Source organism: Glandiceps talaboti, chromosome 18 (genome assembly GCF_964340395.1).
Source record: "Glandiceps talaboti chromosome 18, keGlaTala1.1, whole genome shotgun sequence".
In the NCBI taxonomy this organism is placed as follows: Eukaryota; Metazoa; Hemichordata; class Enteropneusta; family Spengelidae; genus Glandiceps; species Glandiceps talaboti.
This window is the reverse complement of record NC_135566.1, coordinates 16,196,276-16,209,254: the sequence shown is the minus strand read 5'-3', so window position 1 is coordinate 16,209,254 and position 12,979 is coordinate 16,196,276. Positions and strand designations below refer to the sequence as shown.

Here is a 12,979-nt window from a genome sequence, read left to right as displayed (position 1 = left end):
AACACAAATTACAAATGAATTACTAGTATTGCAAGTAAAGAACCAACAGTCATACATTGTACCTTGTTTTCATTTTCCCCATTTCTCTCTCAAAGATGAAGACTTTAAGAACAACCTTTTATATAAGCTCCTGAGTCATACGTGGAAAAATATTGGAGAGAAATCAGTGTGTGTGGTATTCCCGTTGTCAAAACGTGGGCTTCACCTCAAAATGAACCATCTTAACCTGACGAGCGACAGTGAATGAGAAGACATCGACCGAGAAGCAACCATTTGTCTATCTCCTATATAGTGTGACTATTCTGGACTACACTTTTCATTGTAGAAGTACAGATACAGGATATTTATTCATGATGAGAACCATCGTCATAATAAACCACACCCTCTTTTACGGCGCCGTCCAAGACTCACAGTGTCGCAGGAGAAATAACCGCTCAAGTTTGCGAGAATAGGTTAAACCGAGGAAATACAAAAACGTAAAAAAAATGTGGAAATGTCAAGAATTTACCAGTATAAACTTACTTCTTTTCCCGTGTCTCTTCTGAGTTCACAAATACGATTCGCCAAAAAACAGTCGTTCAGATAAATATGACCGTTGGTGGCGCACACGCGATCAACTTCTTGTTGCTGACAAGGATATAAACAGCACGTCTTCTCGACTTCTAATTGACCTTTGACACGATGCATGTCACCTTCGCCTCTTTGGAGGCGAATACACTTTGATAATGCATAGCTGTTGAAGTGAAAACAAGAAAAATAAACATCGTTGAATAAACATTTGGTGGAACTTTATTATGATTAATTTACTATAAAGACAAAGTGAAGCACTTTGGTGAAAATCGTAACGATACAGTATGGATTTCACTTTGTAGGAATCTGACTTTCTTTGGGGCATGACTGCAAGCTTTCCTGGGCTTTTTTCAATATTTATCGAAATAGGCTCTATTTTCTTGTGTTTTTCCAAATTCTGCCATTACTACGATTATGGAAAAACGTTGAGAAAGGAAGACAAATATAATGCGATTAGGGTTTATCAAGATGGCATGTTTTTTCTATAATAAATATAAATGAGTTTAATTCTGTGTAACTAAAGTCCTACCTGCATCTACTGGGGTACATACTGCCGTCACTTCCACATGTTGGTCGTCTTTCACTGATCGGAGTATCCTCGTCGTAACATGACCCTTGACGAAGGAGATCAGGACAAAATCTACAGAAAATAACGTAGACTGTAAGATACGTCGTGTTGACTGCCCTCACCGGCCTCCTCTCTCCCGAGGAGTAGATTGACCGATGTGTGAGGGCGCCCCGACAGGGCGTACCTTACGGACTTAAAAAAAAATTGATATGTCATACAGACAATTGAATTAACAAGGATAAAATGAACAAGTGGTAGTTTCTTATATCCTTTGCCAACAACGTTTAATACTCAGGTCTTTTTTTAGCCATCTTACATTTCAAACTGTCTGTACACTGGACAAAAGGACAAAATTCTGTGTTCAAGTTAAAACATGATTACTTTGAGCAAAATGACCTTGGTAGATCAAATTTGACTGCCATTCTGTAGAGGATCGTCGACCAGGATTGGCTAAATACAAATATTACTTTGTTTTCAAATAATTCCCAACTCATCTTAGTATTCCATCTTTATGAATTACTTTCTGACGATTTCTCACGAACACCGTGCTTGATGCAATTCAGTGGGTACACAATTCATAGCACCGTCATTCACAGTAAGTGCGCCACCATGTTCAGCTTCTTGTCCAACAGATGTTTTGCAATGTTCCAGAAAAACTCATTATTGCTCACTTAGTGTGGAAAACAGCATAATGAGGAAAAACTATCAACAAAATAACAATCAGTATGATACTTCTGATCATACCTATTTTTATATTCAGTTCGTTTCTCCTTTCTCAATAATGATTCTTTCACCCCCCCCCCCCAATAGCACAACAGGTGATTACATGTAAAACTGATTTGTCCATATTTCCAGTGTTTAAAACCGAGTAGTGGCCATACTTTAAGTGAATGTATTGTCCATACTTACGGATATCGATTCGATGCATCAAATCCTTCAACATCTTCATGATGGTTGTCCAAAAGATGGCCGTGAAGTTGTAGCAGTCGATTTGTAGTCATACGTCCATGGTCGTTATAATCATACCCGCCCTGTCCTAGAAAACGTCCTGGTACTTGCCGCAGATTTGTTCCTTGAGGGATTGCAATATTTCCCCCATGGTAGTTGCTACCGTCGTCATATTCGTAACTGTGGTCGGCATTTTCTGATGTATCTGTATCAAAGTTGACATTCTGTGATGTATCAGCAGCACCGTAGTCTGCATTCTGTGGCATGTCCATGTTATAGTCCGTGTTAGCGCCCTCACTAGTAATAATGCTGTTTTCTGGCGGTGGTCTATTCAGAATATCCATATCCGCTGTACTTCCCCCAGGTCGATAACTCTGTTCCAAAAGTTTCTTTCTTTCTTGGGCAAACTGTCCCGTCCTCAGGTTGTTTCTATTTTTGAATATGCTGACCACTTTATCAATGTTATCTCCCGGGGTGTCGTCTTCCCTTCCCCTATTCCTCATTTTGTTGGGTCCGATAGCAACATTTCTCTGTGTTTGTTGGACCTGTTTGAAGGGGCGATTTCTGGCTATTCCCGTTTGGTCCAATGCCATTTGTCCTTTATCCATTCCATTTTTACTGTTAACCCCAGGATTTAATGGACTTTTCGGTTGGTAACCGTGGTGTTTCTCAAAGGTTTGATGTTTTCTGATACCAAGGCGGGGGCTATTTAGTTTTGCTTGTCCGGGTCTTCGAAAACCACCCGTGCCATGATGTCCATTGTTGAACATTGACTGACTCCAACATACATGTAGTGGACCTACAGAAAAGAAAGACAACATTTCATGGCTATATACCAAAACAACACAACTGTCACACAACACATGCATCTCAACCCTTTATTAAAAGTGCCTAGGTCACAACTTGAACAAATTCAGCCTCGTCCCCAGGCCAAATAAAATAAACGTTTCCGATAACTCGACCGACTCAAGTTAAAGCCACTAGCCACTAGCCCTAGCTATTGCTTTTACATTCCAAAAGGTATAAGATGGTGAGATTTCTATTTCCGTGTAAATTGTTTTGGTCAAAGTATTCTTGGAAATATCACATTCCGGAGAAACGAGGTCTTGTAATGTAACTTAGTTGGACAGTACAGTCTGCATATTGTGTTTGTCTACTTCACATATGTATTTCTTTTACACCTCATCAATTTATCACAGAAGTATTGTAACCAACGAGTACCTTGTCTTAGGGCTGAAGCACTCCCCCCCCCCCCGCGACCAAAGAAATAAAACAAAAGTATAACTCCAACCTACCTACCCTATTTTTTGAAGTTGTGTTATCGGAATTGAACAATTACTTTATTTTTGCCTTACCTGTAATGAACAGCAACAATACCAGGCTTGTTGAAAACATGCTGTGAACGAAGTCACTTGGTTACGGTGGCATTTTGGGATGAGAAAAGTCAAGAAAACATAACATTTCTAAACATGATGAAAGCGGCACTCTGTGTGAATAGAACACAGTGAATGGAATATATGGAATGTATACATTAACGTTGGATTCCACATGATGTTCATTCTATTTTGGAATTCGTGACAATGCGCGACTTTTACAAATGCCAAAAAAGTACGCATCCACGCACTCAGCATTCTGAAGGCGGCAGTGCATGGAATATACAAAGTACAAATTGTCTTATGAGAGTCGGGGGTGGGGTGGTGGGGGTGGTGGTAACCTTTTACATTTTTACACTGTCACACTTAATCACTCCTCCTTTTTACGCCTCCCGAATCACCTAGCCCCAGACCTCGATCGCTCCACTCTAAAACTCTTTGGCTTAGTAGATACATATGACGAAGTTCGTAGAATAACTGAGTTTAAACATTAATCATAGATAGACTTCGTATAGTAGAAACATTCGTTGTTGCAAGATTTAAAATGTTAGTATTTAATCCAACCATTCATTCATCCATCCATCCATCATTCCATCCATCCATCCATCCATCCATCCATCCATCCATCCATCCATCCATCCATCCATCCGTCCGTCCGTCCATCCATCCATCTATCCATCCATCCATCCATCCATCCATCCATCCATTAGTCCATCCATGAATCCATGCAACCATCCATCCATTCATTCCTCCCTTCCTTCCTTCATACTTATTTGATGTTATTTTGAAATAGTCATGATAGTTGTAAGAAGGGTAATTTGGTTGTCAAATATGTTGATCCATAAATATATAAGCAGTGAATTCATACAACTTTTTCAGTGTGTGCGTATGAAGCCTTTGTATTCTTTCTGGAAGTCACAGCTGAGGTATGACGTCATATCTGTAGAATATTGAAATATCATATCTCAATTATGAATCTACAATACTGTTTATTTTACTAATCATCCTAGAGAGATGGATTGAAGGCCCTTTAACTTTGTAGAAATTATAACGACATACACAGGGTGCAGTGATCAAATTCAAGTTATCAATTAATAAAGACACAAAATGTATTGCGATGTGATTTTTATTGTCAGTTATTCAACTTGACTTTCTGTAATAACAATGTGACAATCACATGATCATCACGTGTTTAATAGTCCCCGCATCAGACTTCCTCGTCACAAACCATTTTGCATTGCATTATTTTTTGTTTCGTAGGTCGACTTCCTTTAGGTTTATTGTTCAACTTTTTCAAGACTCTCTCCAACAGCATCTTTTTCTCTGCCTCCTGTTTCCCTCTGTTGGCGTGTTTATAGGGAAATGTCTTCGGCTTTGAATATGATCGCGTCTTCTTCTTGTATCTGTCCGCCCAAGAGTTGACCGGCTTTCCTCTGAAGTGTCTTGGGTTCTGTTTCGTGTTTTTACCATATTTCATTGGGGGAAATGCTTTATTATTGAGTTCTTTGAAGTCTGTGCTTTTATCGGCAACCTTGGGTTTGGCATCATCTACTACACCAGGTCCTGGTATGTCGCCAACCACCTGGGTATATGCCAAACAGATAAAGGCTGAAATAAAACACAAAACACATTATATTACCACATACAGATACACACGTTTGACGGTCTTGGCACATGCGAAAGAGACTTTGGAGTTTGACGGAGAGGGCGCTAGCGAAGATTTGAACACGAGATGTTTTCAGCGATGACACTTTATTGCTGTTTAGTAAATACATATTTAAAATAATATAGAGACGTTGTGTTGTTGTTGAACTAATTCAGCATTCTTTTACATTATGTCTCTGAAATGGTGAAAATGTTTTGTGCTGTGTTTTCGTACAGTGTGATAGTTAATTTCGTTGAACATTGATTCCTCCAATGACAGTACCGTACCAGTCCCAGTGCCGTGGTACATTTTCCTAATGGCATAGAGAGCGTAACTCTAAACAACTGAACTATTTTCATAAAATCGATTCAAGAGAAAAACAATCAAAACTTGTCCACTGCGATGTGATATTTTAAAAATTCATGTAATTTGGACAGATTAACTAATACAATTTATGAGGAATATAATAAATAATCTTTATTTGTAATGGATTGTTCACCTAAGAACGCCAGTGAGGGTCATCCTTCATGGGTTCAGTGTCAGTGTATGAAAAATCGGAGAAAACTGAACGACTTATTACAGTGTGGTAAATTTGATCAAACCCTGAATGGGTTCGAACCCCGATAGCAGTGGTAAGAGACAACTCGGACAAGTGGTTTAAATAACCACTCGGCCACCAACAACCCTATTATAACCTTTATCTACGGGGGTGAGGGGATGGGGTGGGGGTGGGGTTTGTACACACAAAAAAACAACAAGTTGAGCAAAGCGGTATTGAGAGATCATATCCGAAACTAGAGCGAGAGTGGGCTTATAAGCGTTTTACTCAAGTTAAAATACTTACAAAAAAAAACATTTTAATCTTTCTAGTATACTGTTAATGATGATGCATATTTTCTTTTGTTGGTTGCATGATAATAGGGAATTCCTGAACATTTTCGTCATATCCTAATACCACGTTTAAGTTTAGTCAGCAAATGATGGTTAAGTATACATCATTAAATAGAAATACTTTGGTTACTTTTTAATAATTATGCAGAAAAATAAATACACGCTAAAAACATATCAACTCAGTTTGCAAGTGAAGACGAAATCTCTTGTAATATTAAATATGAAATAAAGGGGGTATTATTGATAATATTATCTTATCGACATCCCAAAACTCAGAACTTGACTAAATTGCAATGTGAAACTACTTGTATTTAGACACTTTATATTTACTCCCAATACTGACATATATGTACATCGGTCTTTTCTAAGTACGTACCTGCCACAAAAACAACAGCAATTGAGAGTGTCTTCATGCTTCGTCTTTATAATCGTGGCATTTTGAGGATATTTTAATTACTGGCAGTTCACCGGTCTGCTACAAGTGTGTGTATATTCTATGTATAGAATACAACGATGGGCAAAGTTCCATTTGCATTTCAGAACATTAGAATTAAAGCAATAAGTACGTGTGTTCGAAACAGACGCATTTTCTGTAAATCTGCAAAGGTAAGGGATGTGCGCTTACTGTGTGTGTGTGTGTGTGTGTGTGTGTGTGTGTGTGTGTGTGTGTGTATGTGTGTGTGTGTGCGTGCGTGCGTGCGCGCGTGTGCGTGCCTGTGTGCGTGACTAACCCCTAGATATCTAGTTACTTTTAATGAACGCTGTGACTTATCTTACAAATCAATTCTCGGGGGAGCGCCATATTTTAGAAAAACTGAAAATGATTCAAGGAAAGCACTAACTGCATGAACTGAATAAGAGACAACGGACAAATATAGATTATTTTATGAATTATATACATTAACGTTTATTCGAGTCAGAAGTGCGCCCTCATTGGTTACCGACATAGTGTACACCACTACCTCAGACTACAGTGATCGAATAACTGTTGTTTGGTCACGGTGGTCTGAGCCAGTGTACTACCAAACAGATGAGAGTGAATGTTATAATCAAAGTAAAATCAACTTTAAAAAAATATGATAAATATATCTGGTAAATAAATATACATTTGATTGTAATCATAAGTAGGACTAGTACTTGAATAGTATTTTTCTGCTGATTTGCATGCAGACGTTGTGTGGTCATTCAGATTTAAAAGCTGCTCTGGATGCAACGGGAGCGTTTTTAAAACAATGTTTTGTTAAGTACAAAATACTGGTAATATCGTACACCGTTAGCAGTATTGCATCGCTTTAGTAGGTAAACGTATTCTTTGCAGCTGTATATCCGACAAATCAATTTTGTTGCGGACCCCAAAATCAGCGCCCTCAACGACAGTTACGATTTCAGTCTGTTACTGTTTTTGGATACAACCGACCACTAACTAACGTCGTGTACATTGTCTTATTATTGGTATTTTAACAATTTTCAATAAATAAATTATTCGTTTTCTGATAAATGATAATACTCTAGTTACAGCCAATGTAGCAGTAAAGGGAATGTAGCTTCCTGTATAAGTGTATTGGGGTTGAGCCATTTTAGTTCTCATCCTACAAAAACGATTTTACTTTTAATGAATTCTGTTTGTGCCCCTAAATACAAACATTTCTAAAAAAAAATGTCGTCAGATCGAGAAATAGAAGAATTTTCGTTATGGTAAATGCATGTCACTAAAATAAGCAGTGTCAACAAAGAACTAGTTTTTCCCTCACTACAAATTGCTTTGTATTTATAGCACTACATACTACATTGTACTACATACTGATTTGAAATTGATTGTCTGAAACATTTTCAATTTTGGCCAATTTAGTTAGGGGGGGGGGGTTCTTGAGATCTAACTAAAAGAATTTAGTTTTTTACTCTACATTGAACTATTGATCTCGCCCCCTTACAGGCTAAAATATGTAGACAAAGAAAATTGGATATGACGATAACTTGAGACAAAAATATCACTATCATGACCCGTCAACATCATCAACATCATCTGAAAGACCCTACTATGTTGATTTCGTCGTTCATCTTGTTTGTTTCACTTTCTGATCAAATACAGCAATTTCCTTATATGGTCATACGAATACACTAACATTTCCTTCTATGGTCATCTACTCCTTGTAGCATTTCCTTATATAGTCATGCTAATACTTGTAACGTTTCCCTGTATGGTCATAATAATACTCAGTTGTACCCTAGCTTTCCTTATATGGTCATACACACTTTCAATTAAAAGTTGCAGCATTGACATACGCCACTGATTATGACTTTCTTTAGACACATAATCAAAATATCCAGGTAACTAACTCTAACTAAACACCCACTCAGCTATTGGAAATTTGTTAAATCATATACTGTTAAAATTAATCTAACAGCCATTTTTGTCACATTCTGACAAAGTAGAACTTTTTAAATGGCATGTTTGGAAACTTTATGGAAACTAAGAAAACATAATGAGGTAGGAAGGAGGGTAATAGTGCTACAAGTAAATGTGATCTAGTCGGAGATTAAAGTCGTTTTTGTACTAAATTACAACTTAGAACACACAAGTCTGTGGCCCTTGTGTAAGTTGTCAGACGACTAAATTACCAGTATTGGATAGACCAGATCAGTCATAAAAACTTGATTCCGGCCGTAAGGTATGTCGTGACGGGGCGCCCTCACACATCGGTAAACCCCTAGAGCTCGCCGCTGAGGGCGGAGCGACACGGCGTATCTTACATTCTAATTTCTGCTGTGATACTACTGATACAAGTAAAAGTAGGAAGTGGTGAAATTTAGACAACCAATCACATGTGAGGAACATAGGGTAACCAGGTGTTCTGAAATGATGAAATTTAGGCAACCAATCACAGTTGTTTTCAAAGGACATGGCTAGACAATCCAATTTGTGAATTGGTAATAGTTCCATTGAGTAAAATTATAAATATAACAAAAACAGTATATATGAGAGATATTTGCACATTTAAGAATTATACTACATAGTTTATAGCTTATTATATTTTGTATGTAAACTGAGACGGTTGGTACGTTTGTAAACTGAGAAAAAGTATAAATATGTTAAAACATTGCAAGTTCTATGACTACTAGTATTTAGAATCCATTGGTTGTCAGGTAAAACTATTGTCTTTGTGTTCACCATTCAGTTTACAATGTTCATCAGCCTTGTGTTCTCTGAGAAACCGTTCTAGCCAATCTCGTTCATTCGAAAGCTTCTCAATTTCTTCTTTTAGTTGTTTATTGCGCTCTAATTCCAACTTTTCTTCCTGGCGAGAAAAGCGAAAAATAGAAAAATCATTTGCTCAATTTTCTATCCAATGCCAAATATCAATATATTCGTCTACTTATTTAAGACCAGAACGAATTGATTACATTTGCTTCTATCATTTGCAATGCTATCGCATTCATGTATTCATACCTTGACGTGTGTGTGTGTGTGTGTGTGTGTGTGTGTGTCCATCTCAGTGTCCGTCCTCCCGTCTGTGTGTCTGTCTATATCTGCCTGCCTGTTTGCGTGTCTGTCTGTCTGTCTGTCTGTCTGTCTGTCTGTCTGTCTGTCTGTCTGCCTGCCTGGCTTGTCTGCCTGCTTGTCTACACGTCTATCTGTCTACTTCCTTTCATCTCCCACTCCGTGATAAATGAATACATACATACATACATACATACATACATACATACATACATACATACATACATACATACATACATACATACATACATACATACATACATGCATGCATACATACATACAGTAATCAAAGCATACCCAAGGTTTAGAGCTGCTGAGGTCATGTTGTTTTCAGCCAAACGTTATTATGCAAATTAGATGGTAATCCATCTATTTCAACTGTCATGAAATATCAAATATAAACAAGTGTACAGCAACTTGATATGATAATGTCTCGGTTTCTGAGAATTTGGCCTCATAATGTTTGTACACGTGCTGTATATATTACCGTGTGTAGTGGGGTTTTTCCACGGGGGAAATCCCCTGAAATTTGCGTAATACAGATCCTTCGCTGATCTGATTGGTTGATTTCAATGGTATGACAATACCTGAACTGTCGTCAGCACTTCAAGTTTCTTTTTCTGACGACATCTAGCGGCGGCAATTCTGTTTTTCTGACGTCTGAGCTGTCGCCGTTGTACATCCTCTGCGGTAAGCTGAAAAACAAAAAAGAAATTCGCCATATGATGGACAAGTTTACTAGAATCATAGACCCCACGAGTAGGGTCTATGCTAGAATACTCAAAACAAAACAGCATATAGTCTCCCTCCGTCACGGTGGTAATGATTTAACCAACTTGTCAGCAATTTGCGTTCACAGTCCACGGCTAACATGATAAACTATGTCGACAGGTACTAAATTCAGCAACGCCAGCGAAATAGATGGCTGAAGGAGGTATGGGTTTGGGGTTGGCTAAAGAGTGTTCATACCCCATCATTATACACGTATTGTGTTTGCACTATGTATCATATTCTCTCTCAAACATACACCCACTGACAAATTACAAATCGAAACAAGGCCGAATCATTTAAGATAACAATCTTTAGACCACTGTATTACAGTAGCTCGCGTCTGAATCACGTGGTTTTATGACGAAATAGTCCCCCCCCCCCACCACCACGGTCTAAACATTGCAATGAAACACGGCTCACAGACAATGTCAAACTGCCCATTCTTCAAACTATTATACAAAGCACGGCTGCCGATTGTAGTTTCCCCGGTCACCTATTATTCTTTAATCTATATTTCGAGATTGGAAATTAGCCAACATACAAAGTGCAAGTTTTTGTATGTTGTTTATAAATGCCATGTAGGTATTTCTCAATCACAATACAGCTGGATAAACCCAACTGTTTTACAATAAAGAATTGGTTGAATATGGAAAGAAAGTGACTGAGAAGACAGCATTATGATGGAATGTAAAACCATGACACGCGTTGCACGTAAACTAAAATCTAAAGGTGGCGAACGAATTTCATTTTGAAACCGAAAGTTACCTACCTACCTACCTGTCCGTGTGTGTGTGTGTGTGTGTGTGTGTGTGTGTGTGTGTGTGTGTGTGTGTGTGTGCGTGCGCGCACACACACCCGTGTATGTGTATGTCTGCCTGTATATCGGTCCATATATATAGATGGATAGACAGACAGATAGATAGTTAGATAGACAAATAGACATAGACATGCAGATAGATACATAGACAAACGAGGTATAGATAGAAGACATACACACACACATACACACACATACATACATACATATATACATACATACATACATACATACGAACGTACGTACGTACGTACGTACGTGTACATACATACATACATACATACATACATACATACATACATACATACATACATACATACATACATACATACATACATACATACAAACATACGACAGACAGACAGACAGACAGAAAAAAAGTAGACAGACAGACAGACAGACAGACAGACAGACAGACAGACAGACAGACAGAGATTACTTCGTCGCCTAAAACCTCGACATGACACCATAATATCAGAGTATGTATGGCAAGTATACGTACCTGGTCTGTTTTACTGGGTTCGGTGTCAATGTTTACATCTGGTAAACCTTTAGAGGATCTTCGATTCTTTATTTTCTGCCTTATTTCTTCTTTGACCAACATTGAGTAGGTCAGTTCCACGTCCTCTGACGTTGTCTGGTCAACGGGACTCACACATACTTCAGATATGTCAAACGTTGCCATTGCAGTACTAGTATTAAAAGGTTTAGCAGCCAGTACTCGACGGTGACTGCATGCATCACTGAGGGGTACTTTTTCCATATTCTTGCTTTTCATCTTCGGCGTTACGGTGCATTGACTGTAGTTTAAAAACGATACTATTTCGTTTAAAATAAGATATTGTCTATGGCATAATTTGATGAACTTGAGTACGACCGAGGAATGCACGTGACACAACTAAAACATTGTACGCTATTGAGACTTTGAACCGCTAACATAACTATGTCATTCCAGTACAGGAGAAATGAAAATGAGCACGGTAATCAATGTCGCCATTTACAATAACAATATTTATCGAAATTAAATAAATGGCAATAGATATATTAAAATTTTTATTAGAGTTTTCCTCTGCGAAATTATCATGTCTTAGATGTTCTATTTACAGTTTTCCTCTGATTCAAAATACTTAGCTTATACAATTTTCTTATCACGAACCATTTGACTAGCTATATACAGCAGGGATCGGCACGCAGATCGGTTTATTTTAAGAATGTACCATATGTTGGCAAACAATTTCAAAATATATGTTTATGTCCATTTTTAAATTTCTATGGGTAATATTGTCGATAAATATATGTCATATTAGACAACTGCGAATACGCCTCACACATACGCTTCATGTTATTTGTACATGAGTAGTTCAGTCGCCAGGGACATCTTGGTGGACTATAACACGGCATGGCAAAGCAATACGGCCTGCCACAACAGACCACTAGCAGACACTATCATGTGACACACCCAACAAAACAAAGGCTACCGGATTTTTAAGCCCGGCATTTAAGGTAGTGTATGAACTATATAATATGCACATCTGGTTTGTCTGGTTATATTAATACGTTTTCTGACAATCAAATACCCACCTTACCTAGTATCTGAGATGAAGGCGTCCGATTGCAAAGTGTTCAAAGTACTTGCTATTTCAGGTCTACCGTTGCGCATTCTAAATGTCGTCGGCGATGTCAATGTTTATGTTTGCTTTGCTCGGACAACTTTATAGCAATACCAGCGAACTAGGGAAACCCCCTTCTTGTCACGTGACATGAATGCTGGAAGTCCCCTACAGCACGGACTTGCATGTGCCTACAGCAAGGAGGGTACAGTAAACCATGACCGGGTCATGAGTGTGGACCAGTAGAATCGAATTGATATAGATGGATGGTGGGTGGATACTATTAG

At 38.2% G+C, this 12,979-nt stretch overlaps 1 protein-coding gene across 1 annotated transcript; it reads right to left on the bottom strand.

Moving 5' to 3' along the window:
- Window positions 1–9,135: 9,135 nt before the first annotated feature.
- Window positions 9,136–12,754, bottom strand: LOC144449748 (uncharacterized). The gene is made up of 4 exons (XM_078140325.1): window positions 12,669–12,754; window positions 11,585–11,882; window positions 10,082–10,189; window positions 9,136–9,291 (listed from the first exon to the last, which is right to left on the bottom strand). The coding sequence occupies exons 1-4, from the start codon at window positions 12,740–12,742 to the stop codon at window positions 9,136–9,138; spliced, it is 636 nt and encodes a 211-aa protein (XP_077996451.1). The 5' UTR covers window positions 12,743–12,754.
- Window positions 12,755–12,979: the final 225 nt, after the last annotated feature.